At 40.2% G+C, this 19,417-nt stretch overlaps 1 protein-coding gene across 1 annotated transcript in view; it reads left to right on the plus strand.

The window, feature by feature from the left end:
* The window catches only part of FRS2 (fibroblast growth factor receptor substrate 2), a 40,691-nt gene extending 27,139 nt beyond the window's left edge, over positions 1–13,552 (plus strand). The window contains exons 5-9 of the mRNA XM_006146168.3: positions 668–759; positions 3,296–3,482; positions 4,599–4,757; positions 6,086–6,249; positions 9,273–13,552. Of these exons, the coding sequence (XP_006146230.2) occupies positions 694–759; positions 3,296–3,482; positions 4,599–4,757; positions 6,086–6,249; positions 9,273–10,223 (1,527 nt within the window). The 5' untranslated portion in view covers positions 668–693 and the 3' untranslated portion in view covers positions 10,224–13,552. The remainder of the gene's footprint in view (positions 1–667; positions 760–3,295; positions 3,483–4,598; positions 4,758–6,085; positions 6,250–9,272) is intronic.
* The last annotated feature ends 5,865 nt before the right edge of the window (positions 13,553–19,417 follow it).

Raw genomic sequence — 19,417 nt, forward strand, 5'->3', positions numbered from 1 at the left:
GGCCACAAAATCTGGGACTGGAACCAGTCAGCCATATGGGAGACTAGACTAATGCCCTTAACCACCATGCCATCTGCCAGCCACCCATTGGCAGTTTTTAAAAGAAGGACTTGAAATTCTTTAAAAAAAAAAAAAAAGAATTATTTTATTTAACTTTATTTATTTATTTTAATTTGACCAGGGAGAGACAGAGAGAGAAAGAGAAAGCAAGCCGCCAGGTCCGGGCTTCGAACCGCGGTCAGCCATGTGGGAGTCCAGTGTCCCTAACCACCACACCACCCACCGGCCCCAAGGACTTGAAATTCTTGATATGTCTTAAAGGGTTCATTCTATGATTAACTCTCAAATAATCATAAATAAATGGTATTCTATGTGAGACCTTAAGTTGGTTCGTTTTTGCCATAATTTTAGAATAGGCAAGATGTTTGCAAATTAATTGGAAATTCGAGATTTCTGTGATGCCTACCTTGCAAAATTAATTCTTGCTGTAACTGAACAAAATTGACCAGGTAATTGTGTGAAATTTAGCTTTAGCTGTATATTTCATTTGTGCTTAATTTCCCCCCTCAGAATAATAATTAAGTTAGATGATTTTTTTTAATCTTTCAATTTTATGACTTTTGTACATAAATAATACCCAATTTTTTTTCTAAACTTTTTTTTGTAGTGCTCACATGGTCTTCTGAAGAAGCCATGGGTAGCTGTTGTAGCTGTCCAGATAAAGACACTGTCCCAGATAACCATCGGAACAAGTTTAAGGTCAGTAAAACTGATTGAGTTACATATCTCTGACTACTAGGATGTACTTCTTTTACTTCATTTAATATATCTTTTTTTTGGGGGGAGAGGTTTTTACTATAGGGCGCATGCGCTTGCCAGAAAGACAGAGAAATACAGAGGGCAGAAAATGGGAAATCACTCCACAGGGGGGATGGCCACACCGCAGTCCCTTCTCCAGTCTCCTCTTGGGATTTTGGGCACACATGCACATGCACCTGGAGTGAGTTTAAGCCACTGGGTCCGGGAACCGCAGTCGGCTACATGGGAGTCCAGCCACATGGCCATTACACCAGCTGCTGGTCTTTTTTCTTTAAATGATTCATTTATTTAACTTTATTTATTTATTTTATTTTGACCAGAGAGGGAGAGGGAGGGAGGGAGGGAGGGAGGGAGGGAGGAGAGAGAGAGAGAGAGAGAGAAAGAAAGTGAGAAAGTGAGAAAGTAAGCCTCTAGGTCCAGGACTTGAACCACAGTTGGCCGTGTAGGAGTCCAGCTCCTTTAATTACTCCATCTGATGGCCCACTTCATTTAATATACCTTTTTTTTTTTTTTGGAGGTTTTTGCTACAGGGCACGTGCGCTCGCCAGGAAGACAGAGAGAGACAGAGAGATAGAAAGTAAGAAATCACCCCCCAGGGGGATGGCCACACCGCAATCCCTTCTCCTCCATTCTCCTCTTGGGACCTTGGGTACGCATTCACACACTCCCTGTGTGAGTTTGAGCCATCGGGTCCAGGACTCGAACCACGGTCGGCTACATGGGAGTTCAGCAACATAGCCATTACGCTAACTGCTGGTCCCTCATTTAATATATCTTTACTCTTCACTTTTATAATATTATCAGACTCTCTTATTTCTCTTTTTTTTACTATTCTGCCTTTGTGTGTGAGAGATTGTTTTGTTTTGTTTTGTTTTGTTTTGTTTTGAGAGAGATTTTTGCTATAGGGCATGTGTGTTCGCCAAAGGAGAGAGACAGCAAGAAATCACTCCCTGGGGAGGGGATGGCCATGCCACAGTCCCTTCTCCTCCATTCTCCTCTTGGGATCTTGGGCAGCCACACGTATCCACCCAGCGTGAGTTTTAAACCACCAGGTCCAGGACTTAAACTGCAGTCGTGTATGTGGGAGTCCAGCAATGTAACCATTGCACCATCTGCTGGTCCTGCCTTTGCTTGTTTTAATCAATGATAGCATTGTGTTGACTGACAGTTTGGAATTCTTTTACTTTTGTATTGGCCCTGTGTATCCAGTCAGCCACACAGTTCTGGTACCACTGTCTTTAAAACACCATTTTACAGTGTACATTTTACAGTTTACAAGGACGTTTTGTACTCATCCCCACCTTTCCACCATTATTTTCATGTGTGCCTGGATGATTTGTTAACTGGACTCTTACCTCCCCTCACCTTGCAATTCATCCTATAGCACCTTAAATTAATCTTCTCTTCCATCGTTCACTGGCCTGTTTGCTAAAACGTCTATGGTGTTCTATTACCTATAGGCTAAATGTTCCTATAGTCAGTCAGCGTCTTGAAATCTGACCTCAGTCTCCTGTACATTGTAGCTTCAGGATCCGACAAATCTAGGTGTGAGTCACAACCCTGTTAGCTTTGTGAGTTTGAGCAAGTTACATTATTACTAAGTCTTAATTTCATTTTTGTACAGTAGAGACCTGTAGTCTAGGATCGTTATGAGGATTAAATGAGAACAATACATGCTAAAAACTTTGCTTGGTCGTGGGGAATAGTAACTTCTCTGTAAATGTTATCAATTACACTTAGTCTGGCCATTCTCTGAAGCTTAGCAGTGTGAGACCTTTCCTTGCATGAACTCTGGGCTGATCTTATTTTGGTTTCTCTAAAAAGTATCATCTCTATTCTACTTTAGCATTACTTCTAAATGATGTGTCCTCCATCCCCTGAGCCACTAGATTTTTACTTGCATTTGATTTTTCTTTTTTAAGAATTATTTTGTCTAACTTTATTTATTTATTTATTTATTTATTTATTTTTGATTTGGTCAGCGAGGGACAGAGAGAGAAAGAGAGAGGGAAAGTGAGAAAGCAAGCTGCCAGGTTCGGGACTCAAACTGTGGTCATCCATGTGGGAGTCCAGGCCGTTAACCACCATACTGCCTGCCGGCCCTGTATTTGATTTTTCTGTCTAAACTTAATTATAACTGAGGTCATCTAAAGTCCCTCTTTCTCTCATGTGACAATTTCTTGAACAACCTTAGGCCATAGACCTGCCTTCTCTAGCTTCTATTGCATTCCTTTGTCAGTCAGTCATACACAGTACTGTGGTGTTGACTTTGTGTTTTTATATCTTGTCTTTGTGGTGGGAATATAAATTCTTTATGGATATGAACTGGACATTATACTGCCACATAGTTCATACCCTGCTTACACATTGGTTGATGAATGAACTAACAAATGACCAGTTAACTGACCTATCAGCAGTAGTGCATTTCCGCAGGGAATTGATGAGATACTTGAACAATTGTCACTTGCTTTTTTAGGTCATTAATGTGGATGATGATGGGAATGAGTTAGGTTCTGGCATAATGGAACTTACAGACACAGAACTGATTTTATATACCCGCAAACGTGACTCGGTAAAATGGCACTACCTCTGCCTACGGCGCTATGGCTATGACTCAAATCTCTTTTCTTTTGAAAGTGGTCGAAGGTGTCAAACTGGACAAGGTAAGTAGAGCCTTTGTTTTCTCTAATTACTATATTTGAAATTTAATTTTTTTCCAGTTATTCTGTATACAGGGTTTTAAATACCTTCTTTTTCTCCCAAGAGAAAAATCCCCAAATAAGTGAATTATTAAGAAAAGATATAGGGACCAGCAGTTAGCGTAATGACTGTTGCTGAACTCCCATGTGGTCGACCATGGTTCGAGTCCCGGACCCGGTGGCTTAAACTCATGCAGGGCACGTGTGTGTGCGTGCTCAAGATCCCGAGAGGAGAATGGAGAAGAAGAGATTGCCGTGTGGCCATCCCCCCGGGGGGTGATTTCTCACTTGCTGTCTCTGTCTCTTTCTGTCTTCCTGGAGCCTATAGCAAAAACCTCTCCAAAAAAAAAAGATACAGTAAACTATACATTCATTTATCCAGCATGTATTACACACATTTTCTTTGAAGGGGAGTGGTAATATGTATCTTTCAGGATAATTTGTAATAAGTAATAATTAAACAAGGTAACATTGATCACCTTGGTAATGGTGAGTTTGGCTCCCCCTGCTGTTAAATAGCAGCAGTAAGTCTGTTTTTGTTTGCTTTGTTTTTGGATCATCTCTCTTAGACAAATGAAAATTATTCTGTAAACTTTTCTTTTAGGTCTGTGCTTTGAAACAGAGACTACTGTTAATTTACCAGATGTTTATTTAAAAAGTCCTTTTTTGCTGTTGGTGCATAGAATGCTTACTTTATGATTTTGTTCTTTGGCAGGTGTTCCCATAGCTTTTTTTTGTGTGTGTGTGTTCCCATAGCTTTTTTTTTTTTGAGAGAGAGAGATTTTTGCTATAGGGCATGTGTGCTCACCAGAGAGACAGAGAGATAGAAAGCAAGAAATTACCCCCTGGGTGGATGGCCATGCCACAATCCTTTCTCCTCCGTTCTCCTCTTGGGATTTTGGGCACACACGCACACACACATGCCCAGCCTGAGTTTAAGCCTCCAGGTCCAGTACTCCAATCACTGTCAACTACGTGGGAGTCCAACAATGCAACCATTACAGCTTCTGCTGGTCCCATGTTCCCATAGCTTTTTAAATGACATGGTAACCAATTTTCCCTTTGTGTTTACATTTGTAGGAATCTTTGCCTTTAAGTGTGCCCGTGCAGAAGAATTATTTAACATGCTGCAAGAGATTATGCAAAATAATAGTATAAATGTGGTGGAAGAGCCAGTCGTAGAAAGGAATAATCATCAGACAGAATTGGAAGTTCCCAGAACACCTCGAACACCTACAAGTAAGTATCTGTTATCTATACCATTTTGTGTACCATTTCTGTACTAGAATTTACCCCTGCTTAACAGAAACCTAATAGTTTTCAATTTTTAAAAACTTAGCTATAGGGACCAGCAGTTGGTGTAATGGCTATGTTGCTAGACTCCCATGTAGTCGACAGTGGTTTGAGTCCCGGACTTGGTGGCTTAAACTCACACCGGGCATGTGTGTGTGCGTGCCCAAGATCCCAAGAGGAGAATGGAAGAGAAGGGATTGCGGTGTAGCCATTCCCCCCAGCGGGGGTAGGGCGGGGTGTGATTTCTTGCTTCCTGTCTCTCTCTCTCTCTCTCTCTTTCTGGTGAGTTCATATGCCTTATAACAAAAACGTCTCCCCAAAAAAGAAAAATTAAAAACTTATAGTTATAAACATTAAAATAAATTTTAAAAAAATTGCCAGAGGGCATGCACACTCATGGGGGGTGGGCAGGGAAGGTTTGAGAAAGCATCCCTTGGGAACCAGCAGTTAGCGTAATGGCTGTGTCGCTGGACTCCCACGTATTCGACCGCGGTTCGCGTCCTGGACTCAGTGGCTTAAAACTCACGCTGGGCGCGTGTGCGTGTGTGTGTCCAAGATCCTGAGAGGAGAATGGAGGAGAAGGGATTGCGGCGTGACCATCCCCCCTGGGGGGTGATTTCTCGCTTTCTGTCTCTAAGTTTCTCTCTGTCTGTCTGGCAAGCGCACGCGCCCTATAGCGAAAAAACCTCTCCAAAAAAAAAAAAAGAAAGAAAGAAAGCATTCCTCATGGGGGATGGACACGCACACCCATGCACCCAGCATATTTCTCAAGACATAGATCCATTTTAACCACCGTATGACTGGGTAGCCTCATTTTAAATATTTTAAATATTTTGCATGAAAACATTAAATATTCCAGGCCAGTCCATGGCCTGGTGGTTAAAGTGGCTGACTGTGCATTTACAGTCCTGGACCAGGTGGTTTGACAAACACGGTGCACATGTGCCGAAAATCCCAAAAGGAGGGAAATGTAGAAAATTGATTGCAGAGTGACCACCCAGGGGTGCTTTCTCGCTTCTCTCTCTTTCTTTGTCTCTTTCTCTCCAGTGAGTGGAAATACCTCTGACAAAATTTTTTAGAAGTTTAAGCAAAGAAAACATTAATTATTTTATATTTTCTAAAATAATAAAGAGATTCTTTGTATTCTCATTTCTGATGTCTTGCTCAAAATTTTCCTTAATGCTTTCAGTGTAGATAAGATTCTCATTCTTTTTTTTTTCTCTGCCCTACCCCATATTTTGCCTTTCCACTTAAACCAATACACAAAAACTCAGCTCCGGGTTTCGCTGCTCAGAATTTACCTAATGGCTATCCTCGATATCCCTCATTTGGAGATGCTTCATCCCATCCTTCAAGCAGACATCCTTCTGTGGGAAGTGCCCGCTTGCCTTCAGTAGGTGAAGAATCTACACACCCTTTGCTTGTGGCTGAGGAGCAAGTAAGTTTGTGCTGTTCTTATTGCTTGTGTACAGTTTAAGTGTTACTGTGCTAACACTTGAAGATTTTATTCAGTTTGAATGTAAGCTTTCACAGTTTGTAAATTACTTTTGTAGTGAACTGTCAGAGGAAATACAACATATATTTATGGATATGTGCTAAAATATATGCAGGGGTTGGGTAAAACTTAGCATTACAGTTGTCTGTGGGTTCTCAAAAGAGATTTGCCTATTGATATAGAAAGACATACACTGGCCCAGCTGCAATAGTACACCCTGGTAGAAATTCTTGCCTGGTGGGCTGGGGCCACATAGGAGACCCAGGTTCGTTTTTCTGCCTACTGGAGGCCCAGACCCAAGGCCTTCCTACTCTAAAAAAGCCAGGTTGGTGACAGACACCTAGTCTCAGCTATTCAGGATGCTGGGATAAGAACATCTTGACACAGTGGGACCATGTCTGGAAAAGGGATGGAGCGGGGGAGGTGGGAGAGTGAGAAAGAAAGACCAATTCTCTTGACGATCGCCTCTGGTGGAATAAGAAGATGTACTGCTTTTCGTAGTTTAGTATTTATAATCAGTGAACTACTCATAGCAAGGTAGACTTTGTTAGCAATGTTATTATGGAAACTGTTTAGTGTTCCTCACTAATAGTTTCTTTTGCAGTATGGTATCTGGAGGAACATTGTGTCTTTATTAGTTATCCTCATCTTTTGTAAACCATATATCATTAAGACTTTTTTTTTTCTTTCCTAAGTTGATCATGAGAGAGAGAGAAAGAGGGATAGAAAGAGTTAGAAATCAGCCCCAGTGAGAATGGCCATGCTGGAATCCTTCTTTTCCATTCTTCTCTAGGAACGTTTTTTATAATTATTTTATTTAACTTCATTTATTTTAATTTGACCAAAGAGGGACAGAGTGGGGGGGGGGGGAGTGAGAAAGCAAGCCTCCAGGTCTGGAACTTGAACTGCTATCAGCCATGTGGGATTCCAGCACCCTTAACCACTCCATCACCTGCCAGCCCCTCTCAAGGGATTTTGAACATATGCAAGCACATGTACTTGGTGTGTTTTTCAAGCTACTGGATCCAGAATTCAGACTGCTCAGTGGGCCATGTAGGATCCAGCCACCAACTTCACTCTATCAGTTGATTCCTTTCAGTGTTTTTAAAATCAATTTCATTGTGTTTTCTTACATAGTAATGACCTTTCATATTATTTGCTGTAATTACGTTTTTCCTAGTTTGTATTTTATAATTAGATTTCTTTTAAAGGATTATTTATTTAATTTTATTTATTTATTTTTCCTCTTAATTTACTATAGGTAATCACCAAAGAGAGAGAGAGAAAGTAAGAAAGCAAGTCACCAGGTCCAGGACTCTAACCATGGTTGGCCATGTGGGAGATGAGCCACCCAAACCACCGTACCACCTGCTGCCCTCCATAATTGAAAATTTTTTTGTTTTTAAGAATTATTTTATTTAACTTTATTTATTTTAATTTGACCAGAGAGGGACAGAATGTGTAGGGAGTGAGAAAATGAGAAAGCAAGCTGCCAGATCCAATATTCAAACTGCAATTGGCCATGTGGGAGTCCAGTGCCCTTAGCCACCACACCACCTGCTGGCCCCCATCATTGCATCTTTTAAATTTTATGTATAGGGACCAGAACACGGCATGGTGGTTAAGGTACTGGGCTCCCACATGGCCGACTGCAATTCTAGTCCCAGACCTAGTAGATTGTTGTCTCACTTTCTCTCTCTCTCTTGCCCTCTGTTGAGAACATGTGCCTTATATCAAATTAAAAGCAAAATAATAATAATAATAAATAAAATTAAATGTGGGGGCTGGCAGGTGGTGTGGAGGTTAAGGGCACTGGACTCCCTCATGGACTCCCACAGTTCAGGTCCCAGACTTGGCAGCTTGCTTTCTTACTTTCCTTCTTTTGCTCTTCCTTCTGGTAAAATTAAAATAAGTAAATCAATAAATAAAAAGTGAAATAAAATAATTCTTTAAAAAGTTAAGTATTTTTAAATCTTTATTTATTTTAATTTGACCAGAGAGGGACAGAGTGAGAAAAAGAGAGAGAGAGAGAGAGAGAGAGAGAGAGATAGAGCGGGAAAGAGAGAGAGCAAGCCCATGCATGCACATTTATGCATTAACTTTTTTTTTTTTTAATTTTTGGCAGAATGTGCATGCACCTATGAGAGAGAGAGAGACACACACCACACACACACACACACACACACACACACACACACACACAGAGAAAGTACTCACCAGTGGGGTAGTAACACTATAATCCCTTCTCCATTCTCCTCTCTGGCTTCTGGGCATGTCTACACAAATATTGAACATGTTATTTGTGTATTTTTCAGTGCTCATATTAAATCTAGTAGGGTATAGGTCTTTGTGTAGTCAGATCACCAGTAAATAATGATATGTTTGTCTTTCTTTTCAATAGTTGTTGCCTCTCATTGAATTGCGTTTTAATGCATTGATAAGGAATGTCTAGGACAACATCAAAATGATAATCCCTATTTTCTTCTTGACTTTTTTTTTTTTTTTGGAGAGATCTTTGCTGTAGGGCACATGCACTCGCCCGAAAGACAGAGAGACAGAGAGATAGAAAGCAAGAAATCCCCCCCCCCCCAGGGGGGTTACGCACCCGGTGTGAGTTTAAGCCACCGGATCCAGGACTCGAACCACGGTCGACTACATGGGAGTTCAACGACATAGCCATTACGCTAACTGCTGGTCCCTCTTCCTGACTTTTTTTGTAGACTATGTCCTAAGTTTTACCATCAAGTATAATGCTGCATGTTATCTGAAAGTAGTTATTCTCTTATCAAATTAGCAAGACATTTCTGCATTTCTTCTGTTCTTCCTACCTTTTTATTACGTATTTAGGTTCAGAAGCTTTAATAAAGAGTACATTAAGAGGGAAATTTAGCCATTGAACTTAACTGATACAGTCAGGCATCTTTTGTGTGTCTTATTGTAAGTTACTGATTCACTTTTTGTTTTAGGTACATACCTATGTCAACACTACAGGTGTGCAAGAAGAGCGGAAAAACCGCACAAGTGTGCATGTCCCATTGGAGGCAAGGGTTTCTAATGCTGAAAGCAACACACCAAAAGAAGAGCCAAGTAGTATTGAGGACAGGGACCCTCAGATTCTTCTTGAACCCGAAGGAGTCAAATTTGTTTTAGGACCAACCCCAGTTCAAAAACAATTAATGGAAAAAGAGAAACTGGAGCAACTTGGAAGAGATCAAGTTAGTGGAAGTGGTGCAAATAACACAGAATGGGACACTGGCTATGACAGTGATGAACGAAGAGATGCACCCTCTGTTAACAAACTGGTGTATGAAAATATAAATGGGCTATCTATCCCTAGTGCCTCAGGGGTCAGGAGAGGTCGTCTGACATCCACCAGTACCTCAGATACCCAGAATATCAACAACTCAGCTCAGAGAAGAACTGCATTATTAAACTATGAAAATTTACCATCTTTGCCTCCTGTTTGGGAAGCCCGCAAGCTAAGTAGGGATGAAGATGACAATTTAGGACCAAAGACCCCATCTCTAAATGGCTACCACAATAATCTAGACCCAATGCATAACTATGTAAATACAGAGAATGTAACCGTGCCGGCAAGTGCTCACAAAATAGAATATTCAAGGCGTCGGGACTGTACACCAACAGTCTTTAACTTTGATATCAGACGCCCAAGCTTAGAACACAGGCAGCTCAATTACATACAAGTTGACTTGGAAGGTGGTAGTGACTCTGACAACCCTCAGACTCCGAAAACGCCTACCACTCCCCTTCCACAAACCCCTACCAGGCGCACAGAGCTGTATGCTGTGATAGACATCGAGAGAACTGCTGCTATGTCGAATTTGCAGAAAGCGCTGCCACGAGACGATGGTACATCTAGGAAAACTAGACACAATAGTACTGACCTGCCCATGTGAGCCTGGAAGTCATTATGTTATTTGCACCTTTGTGAAGTTTTTAAAAATGAAGATGCAAGTGCTTCATTTTCATTTCTAAACACTAACTCCTTTTATATAGACTGATAAAAAATTTTTTCTGAATATTTCATGTGCATCTTTAACTAAAGGGAATTAATGTAGAGCAGGTACTCCTTAAAGAACACTAATTTCATTATATACTACTCATTATTGTACAGCAGCATTCCCATTTTCACAGTGCCTATTTAAAATGAGAGTTGAAGTGAATGACATGCTGGTTGAATTTTATCAATACTCTGGACTTATACTTATCTTTCATGTCTAAGTCATGGTTAGCATTTAAAACTTTTTATAAAGCCTCTTGATAATGTGCATTGCTAACAGATAACTCTAGGCTTTGAAAGTAATATTCGTAGATTCACTGTTCACGGTATGTGGCCTCCAGCATGTGACGTGAGGAATCCTTCATTTCACAAATTAAAGGCTTTTTGACTTGAGCCAAAACATATATAAAGGAAGGAGAAGTATCACACCTCCCTTTTTACCAGTCAGCCTCTTTGCCTTCAGTGTTACTAGAGAGTCTGTGACCCTGAGTATGGTTTCTGTTGGTCTGTGCAAAGGCAGGAAGGAGACAAGATTTTTCTGTTTACTCATCTCATGATGTCACTTGAACGGCATGTCTAGATATTTGACTCAGAATTAAGATAGGCTCAAGAATTAGTCTCAGGTCACTTTACCCAAAAACATTTGAAAAGCTGAACCACAATTTCTTTAGAGTTTCTTTCCTGTAGATTATTGACCACACATTGTTTTTTGGAGGCATTTGTGCCATTAGATTTCCATTTACCGTCTGTTTTTTCTTTTGGTGTTTGGGATGTCTTATTTTGTTGCTTAATGTCTTTTTCCATTTGAAATGTTTGAGTTTGTATATAGTTTTGAAATTGGATTATGTGTTCATTATTGTTTAGTTTGCTTTTTTGTCAAATTATGGTTTTGAAGGTTCATTTGGAACTGTTATTCTGTAACAGGGTTGCCCTTGTCCAGTATTTATTTATATGCTGTTTACTTTTCAAGTTGATAAAAACATTCTCTCAATTTTAAATTTCACTTGTGTCCATAGGTGATCTCTTTAGCAGCTGAGAAACAAAAAGGAAGATACTTTGAACACACACAGTTCCCTAAAGGGACTTAGATTTCTCTTTGGGCACTCTCCCAGCACTTTAGCAGTGATTCCCCCACATGGTTGCCGCTGTGCTCGGCCCACTCCAGTGCTCTTCAACTCTGCTGTCCTTTCAGCTCGTAGCTGGATCTTTGATTATCCCTTGATTTCAGTGGAATGTTAATATTGATGCCAGCATAGCAGGTACAGTGGAAGTCTTGTAGCAGTGAGATTGTGTCATAATTTAGGATTTAAAATGAATTTCAGTTTCGGTAAACTGATGGGAGTCCATATATCAAACTCTTGGAAAAGTAATAATGTTCCAATTTCCCAAACACTAGAGGATATAAGAGAAGGTAGGGTGGAAATAAGGTTAGATAACCTTGCAAAATATTTTAGCATTTTCTCTAATATGAGGAAGTTAAGATTATGATCTAGGTCTACCAGATGTAAACAAGATTAATTTAGCATGAAAAAGCTTCAGTCAGAGTGGATCCAAGCTGTTCAGTTAAAAACCCTAATCCTAGGACAATAGAGTGGGACCATTATAAAGAAAATTAATTATTAAAGGTGTCTTTATAATTTTCAGTGCCATTGGTTTATGTGCATAGCAGATTTTTCTTGTTTTCTTTTTCTTTTGAACTTGGTGCTTACTAAGTGTTCACTGTTCTTTTGAAAAGAGCAGTGGTAAAGATGTGCAGTTTCCACGATGATACAGTTTTCATTTGTAATATGTTGTTCCATTTTTCCTTCCTTCGGAGTAGAATGTTAATCGTGCCAAATTTACGTAATGGTTTTGTGATGTGGAGTAGGACTTACAGTGGAACCAGAGCACAGGGTGTTCTCTGAAATAGCAGTCAAGGCAGGACATTAGTCTCCAAATGAAAGGGCTGATCTATTTATTCATTTTGGAGATTGGATACTTTATTCTTTCTTTCCCACATCCTTTTCAATTTTTAATCCAGATTCTAATTAGTTTTATATTTTTTAGGTAATAATCGTTACAGTTTATGCTTTAAATACTATGTGCTTTAAAATGAGCATTGGACCAATCGTCTGCTAAGAATTTGATTTTAGGTACTATATGAGTGTTAGGAAGATATTTACAATTGGTGTTAATTTCTAGGTGTTTTCTGGAAATCACCTGTGTTCTTATTAAATAAAATAATTTAGAATACTACTTGTCCTGTGCGGTAGTCTAGTGATGGGCATTAAGCTCTGTCCTGGAAGAATGTACCTATTACTAGGTATACTTTAGAATGAGCTATTTTATTGTCATACAGTTGTGGCCATGTGTCTCAGATTTTCTGAGAAAGACCTAATTTAGATACTCTGTTCTCAGACCATGTGATCCCACTTTTGTTTTGAAAATATAATCCTTGTTCATGTTTCCCCCAAGATAGAATCCTTTCTTATCCACACAGATGATTTATCCCAGACCAGGGTCGGAAACTGATATGGGTGATTAACTGTGTATTTTCTTAGTGTATTTTATTTCCCAGTTTCATTTTCTTTAAAACAATGAAAATATGGTGCCTTCCCTCCCTCCAGGAAGATTGGCAAATAGTTCCTTTTATTTACTGCTACTGTGGAGTGATGAGACATGCACTTTACTCTTGAAGACTCAGCAAAAAGCTTTTCACTTCTCAGTATATCCAGAATAGATCACATTTGGGACTTAAGAAAATTTGCCAAGCAATCTTTGTTTTTGTAGCTGTTAATGCTGACCACCCCCACCCCAGTTCAATGTTACAAGTCAAGCTAGTGTTTATCTCCCCACCCCATTTCCCCCAAATTTGTGGCACAGCGTATAAAAATGTACCTCAATAATGTTCTATTAAAAATGGGACAGGGGCCTTATGTTTTCATAATTTCCCAACAATGTGCCACCATATTTTTGCCTCAAGGTAAAGGTTTTAACAAGCTAATAAAAAGTACTTCCCGGTTCCCCTTGTGCTGTTCCTAACCCCAAATGCCCAAGTGTTGTGCAATGTGTAGCGTGTGCGTGTAAACATATGTCTTCTTGAAATAGACATACCATCAGAGACATCATTCAGAAGTAACCGATGTACTGGCATCTCATTCATATTCTGATATGTGAGGTATATGGTACTAATTACCTTTCCCTTGATACTTGCCAAATTTGAATAAAGGCATTGGTACGAAATTACAGACTGTATAGAAAAAGTTTTTGGCTTGAAAAATTAAGAAATATTTTATGACTTGCCACAATATACTCTGCCCAAACCAGCACCCTGTCTTCTTTTCTGTTTTCTACATCCTATTCCCCATCCCTACTTCCTCATCTTTTTGGGTATAACACCATTCTTTTGTAGCATCATGTAACTGCATTTCTTTGACAATTGGACAGTTGATAGCATGGAAACAGACTGGTATTAATAGTACAGTAGTCACCAGTGTGCCACCTTTGCATTAGTAAATGCAAATACACATTTTATAAAGGACAAACTTTGTGTTACGTTTTTATTTTCATTACATTGTAAAATATTGTAAGATTACTGTGTGTCCTAATTTGCATTATAAACGTTTTTCCTACATAAAGGCATAAATAATAGCAACTTTGTATAAAGGTAGCTTATTAGATTTTTAATTTTTTCTTTTATAAAAATAATTGTCTAACAGTGGGACTACCATTGCCAAATTGTATATGAAATATGAATTTTCCCCCCTATGGTTAATTTCTTTTATAAACATTCCGTATTTCTCTAATACAAGACATAAGTGATACTGTACTATGCATAAATTGTATTTTAATGCTGTTTCATATCAGCAACTGAAATTTTGGTTTGCATTTAGTATTGGCAAAATTTACCACTGTTGATTCAAATAAAACCTTGTTGTGTATGTAACAACATCGTTTGCCCTCTGTCCCTTCCCACCCTTGTTCTCTATTTCTCTCTATCAGTGCCAACTTCATACATTTTGTAGCATGGCAATAAAACATAACTTTTACACAGAGGCCACGCGTGGCTTTTTGGAGGAAGTGGAGATGGGAAGATTGCCCTCTGGTTGTCCTTTGCGGATGCCTCTCTTTGCCATATAAGCCATGTCATCAGGCACGAGAAGTTCTCTCATTTATGATGTAAACATGCTTTTAAGGACAAGTGTGAATGTGCTTTTAAGCTCAATTTTCGGCATAAAATAAGAACTAATTTTTTATCTTTGGGAAAGGCAGAGTTCTTGAAATACCATCAAATCCTTATTAACTGGAGTACTGAAAGACTATGCTAATAACTGAATTTAGTTCAACAAGGGCTCAGCAACACATCTTTCAAGTTCTTATTTACTGTAGAATATTACTGTACTTTACTATCCTAAAAATTATAATATGTAAATTACAGTTTAATCTTAGGTGATTTTGCATCCTGAAATGCCTTATTGTTGTCACTCTGGCATAAATATTCATGATGAGGTACTCAAGTTGATACTGGAAGCTGAGCTGACTATACACTGACCTTAAGTGTTTATGAGAAACTGCTTTGTTCAATAAAATGTGATCGGAGTTCTTATGGTCACTTTCCCCTTATTGCTGAAAGTAGATTGCAATAAAACCCCAATAAAAGTTTGGTTGGAGACCTTTTTAAAGTTTTACTGTATTTATATATCACATTTGAAACTTTATGGTAGACATTTCATTTCTTAGTCTGTCATCACCACCTTCACTTTATTTTTTACTTTTTTAGGATTTTCTCATAGGGTGCATGTGCTTGCCAAAGAGAAAGAAGAGAGAGGGAAAGTGACAACTCACTTCCTGGGGGGATAGCTATGTCACAGTCCCTTTCCCTTCGCTCTCCTCTCAGGATTCTGAGCACGCACCCATATTTGCCTGGTGTGCTGCTCAAGCTGCCAGCTCTGGGACTTGAACCGCCGTTGGCCATGTGGGAATCCAGTGACTTTAACCACCATGCCACCTGCTGGCCCCACCACCTCCATTTTAGAGGTGAACATATAAAGTTAAGGATTATGGATTGCATCAAAGGGAATAAAATTGTAAGTGTCTGACAGACTCTCACAGTTTTATCTGCATGGTACTCAAAGCAGTAGTTCCCAGCTCTCAGACCCCAAGTCTGTTTTTAACCACTGAGAGACATTGCTTATCCTAGTTGAGAAGGGCTTGGTAGAGGTTATTTAAACAGTGAAGGGGATAGCCGAAGTGATTGGGCACTTCCTTCATGCCTGGCACCAGGGAGCTCACACGTTGGCAATGTGTGGCAGAGACTGCATCTTCGAAACCTGGAGAATTGTTCTCAGAAATTAAAACTTTTTTGGATTATTACTATTATTATCTTTTGAGAGAGATTTTTGCTATAGGACGCGTGCGCTCACTGGAGAGACAAAGTGGGAAATTATCCCCCCACATCCCGCTGGGATAGCTACACTGCAGTCCTTTCTCCATTCTCCTCTCGGGATTTTGGGCATACACACGTGCCCAGCATGAGTTTCAAGCCTCCAGGTCTGGAACTTGAACTGCAGTTGGTTGGCCACGTTGGAGTTTATTGCCTTAACTACCACACTACCTGCAGGCACCCTTTGGATTATTTTTGTGTTTTCCCTTCAAAGTACTTTTGAGTACAGTAGCCACTGATACTGAATGAAAGAGCACAAACTAGACCCTGTGCAAATGAAGTTAGCAGTTCTTGGCCTCAAAAGAATGTGTAATTTAGAACAGCCCTTCCAATAGGATCAAGGCACTTGCCCTAGAGAATTAAGTCCTAAAGCATAGTGTACAATAAATTAACCTCTGATAACCTTTTTTGTGTGTGTGGGGTGGGGAGAGGTTTTTGCTATAGGGTGTGTGCGCTCGCGAGAAAGAAACAGAAAGCGAGAAATCACCCCCCAGGGGGGATAGCCAAGCCTCAATCCCTTCTCCATTCTCCTCTCGAGATCTTCGGCACACACGCACACATTCCGGCATGAGTTTAAGCCACCAGGTCTGGAACTCGAACCGCGGTCAACTACATGGGAGTCCAGCGACATAGCCATTATGCTAACTGCTGGTCCCACGTTTATTATTATCATTATTTTCCAATTTGACCAGAGAGAGAGAGAGAGAGAGAGAGAGAGAAAGTGAGAAGGCAAGCCACCAGTTCTGAGACCTGAACTGTAGACCTGAACCATGTAGGAGTACAACGCCTTTAACCACCATGCCACCTGCCGGCCTCTGAGGTCTTCCTTTTTAGTTTCCACATATTAGTGAGAACATGCATTATTTCTCTTTCTGGGCTTTGCTTGTTTCACTTAACATAATGCCCCCTAAGCTCTCCCATGTTATCTCAAATGACAGGATTTCATAAAAACAATTATATAGATGTTATAAATGATAGCCTTTCAGAGTCCCCTATTTAGTTGTGACATTTACAATAACCTAACAAAATGAAGCTCCACTCAAACACAGAAGTAGCCCTGTGTTTCTACTTTACCTCCCTATCTTCCATGTTGACACTCCTTCCTATGCAGCCATTGTATAAGCCAACACAGGGCCAGCTGGTGGGATTGCATCATGGCCATCTCCCATGGGGGAGGGGTGGGCTTTCTCACTCCCTATATCATTTTTTTTTTTTTATGAATTACTTTATTTAAATTTATTTATTTGTTTGTTTGTTTATTTATTTTAACTTGACCAGAGAGAGAGAGAAGGTGAGAAAGCAAGCTGCCAGGTCCTGGACCCAAACCACAGTTGGCCATCTGGGAGTCCAGTGCCCTTAACCACCATGCAACCTGCCAGCCCCTCTTTTTTTTTTTTTTTTAAGAATTATTTTATTTATTTAATTCCTTTCTTCCTTTCTTGCTTCTTTATTTTTTCACCAGAGAGGGACAGAACACATGAGAGAGAAGGAGAAAGTGAGAAAGCAAGTCGCCAGGTCTAGGACTCAAACCACAGTTAGCCATGTGGGAGTCCAGCGTCTTTAACCACCACGCCACCTGCCGGCCCCTCACTTTCCCTTTCTCATTCCCTTAGTCTCTGGTGAGTCCATGTGCCCTCTGGCAAATGAATGAATGAATGCCAGCCAACATTTACATGTTTATTATCTGCTGGGCACCATTCACATATTAATGCTTTTCATCCTTAGGAAACCCTAGGCAGTAATTTGCCCAGGTTCTACCCTGTAGAGCAAGGATTCTGAACCTGGGCTGGAGAGGTTTCGTTCTTTTTTTTTTTTTTTTGGAGAGGTTTTTGCTATAGGGCGCTTGCACTTGCCAGAAAGACAGAGACCGACAGAGAGAGGGAAGGAGCATGAGAAAGCACCCGGTATGGGGTATGGTCATAATCCCTTCTTTATTTCTCTATCCTGTCCGTATTTTAGACACACACACACACACACACACACACACACACACACACACACAGTACGACTAAGCTTCAAGCCAGTTTGCCATGTGGGATCCAGCACCCTTCACCCCTGGTACATGGGACTAGGCCAGTTTTATGTTCTTAAACACTTATTTCTCATTCTACTTATTTGATCTAAGCACTAAAAAGTCTTCTTTATCCATCTCTTTGCTCTCCTTTTGGGTGGTTCTTTTGCAGTGTATAATCATAATCCTGAGATAACTCCCCAGTTGATACCAGACATGTTTTTTACTTATTTACTGATTCAGAAAGATCATAGAGATACAAAGGCTTGAAGCAGTGCTACTCAAACATGCTCCCTGGACTGGTTTCTATCTGCAAGCTTTTGTCAGTGGTCTGGAAATACAAAATGGAGAGTATATGTTTCAAAAGGCACAGCAATTTGATGCATGCAACATCCAAACCTGTGATTTTGTATCTTCTGAAGTATTGGCCTGAGACGAATTAGAATTTTTTAAAAGGAGTCCTTCACCAATGTTTGAGAAGCACTGACCTACAAATCCCGGAAGACGAGTTCTTGCATGACATCTCGAGTTGCTGAGGAACCATCTGGACAGTATCTGCAGGTTTGTAGAAGGCACAGTATCCCCAAGACGGTCTGGAAATACCTGGCAAGAAAAAAAAAAGAATATCCACGGTAGGACTGTGCACACTGTAATAAATAGTTGCTAAATGATAATGATTGATAAATGGTTGTCATTAGAACCCTTGAGAGGTCTAGCCTAAGTGGCACAGCCAGTGGTGCACTGAACTGCAATTTCTGGAAGCTAGTGGGTCGTTGGGAAAGTCATGATGCATTTTTGCATAGAAAAACAGAAAAGTACCACATGACCTTCCCAATGACCCAATACACGCCTGAGTCTGCGTTTGGGACTTGAGTCGACATAAAAAGACACCAAGCAAGCTGACCGCCAAGCAAAAAAAGAACCATTGAGAGAAAATACGTAATATCAATATTTTTTGTCGCTCCCTCAAATTGAGGAAGTATAGCTTGAATAGTTTTCAGCCTTACCAGATCCAATACATCCTTGTTTTTTGTTTTGTTTTGTTTTGTTTTAGTTTTTTGGTATGGGGCACGTACGCTTTTGGGGGTGAGGAGGAGAGATTGAAAGTGAGAAATCACACCCCAGGGGGATGACCAGGCCGCAATCCCTTTCTTCTCCATTCTCCTCTTGAGACTTTGGACACATGCACACCCGGCATGAGTTTCAAACCACCAGTTCTGGCACTCCCAACTGTGGACTTGGCCATGTGGGATCCCACTGCCTGAAGCTGCACGCCATATGTTGGCCCTCCATTTTTTTTTTTTTTTTGTTTTTATTTACTTTTATTTATTGTTATAATTTTAAAATTTGCTAGAGGGTATGTATGGTCATCAGAGAGAGAGAGAAGAAAAATGAGAAAGCAGCCTGACAGGTCTGAGACTCCAACTTCAGTGAGCCATGTGTGAGTGAGTCCAGCATCTTAACCACCATGCCATCTGTAGGCCCCCTTACTTTTTCCTTTTTAAAATTTTTTTTGCAGGGAGGCCAGCAGATAGCATAATGTTACATCACCGGACCCCCATGTAGTGGACTATGGTTCTAGTCCCAGACCCAGCGGCTTAAAACTCATGCCAGGTGAGTATGCGTGCATGCCCAAAATCCCAAGAGGAGAATGGAG

This window comes from Tupaia chinensis, unplaced genomic scaffold (genome assembly GCF_000334495.1).
Source record: "Tupaia chinensis unplaced genomic scaffold, TupChi_1.0 Scaffold000168_1, whole genome shotgun sequence".
NCBI lineage: Eukaryota > Metazoa > Chordata > Mammalia > Scandentia > Tupaiidae > Tupaia > Tupaia belangeri.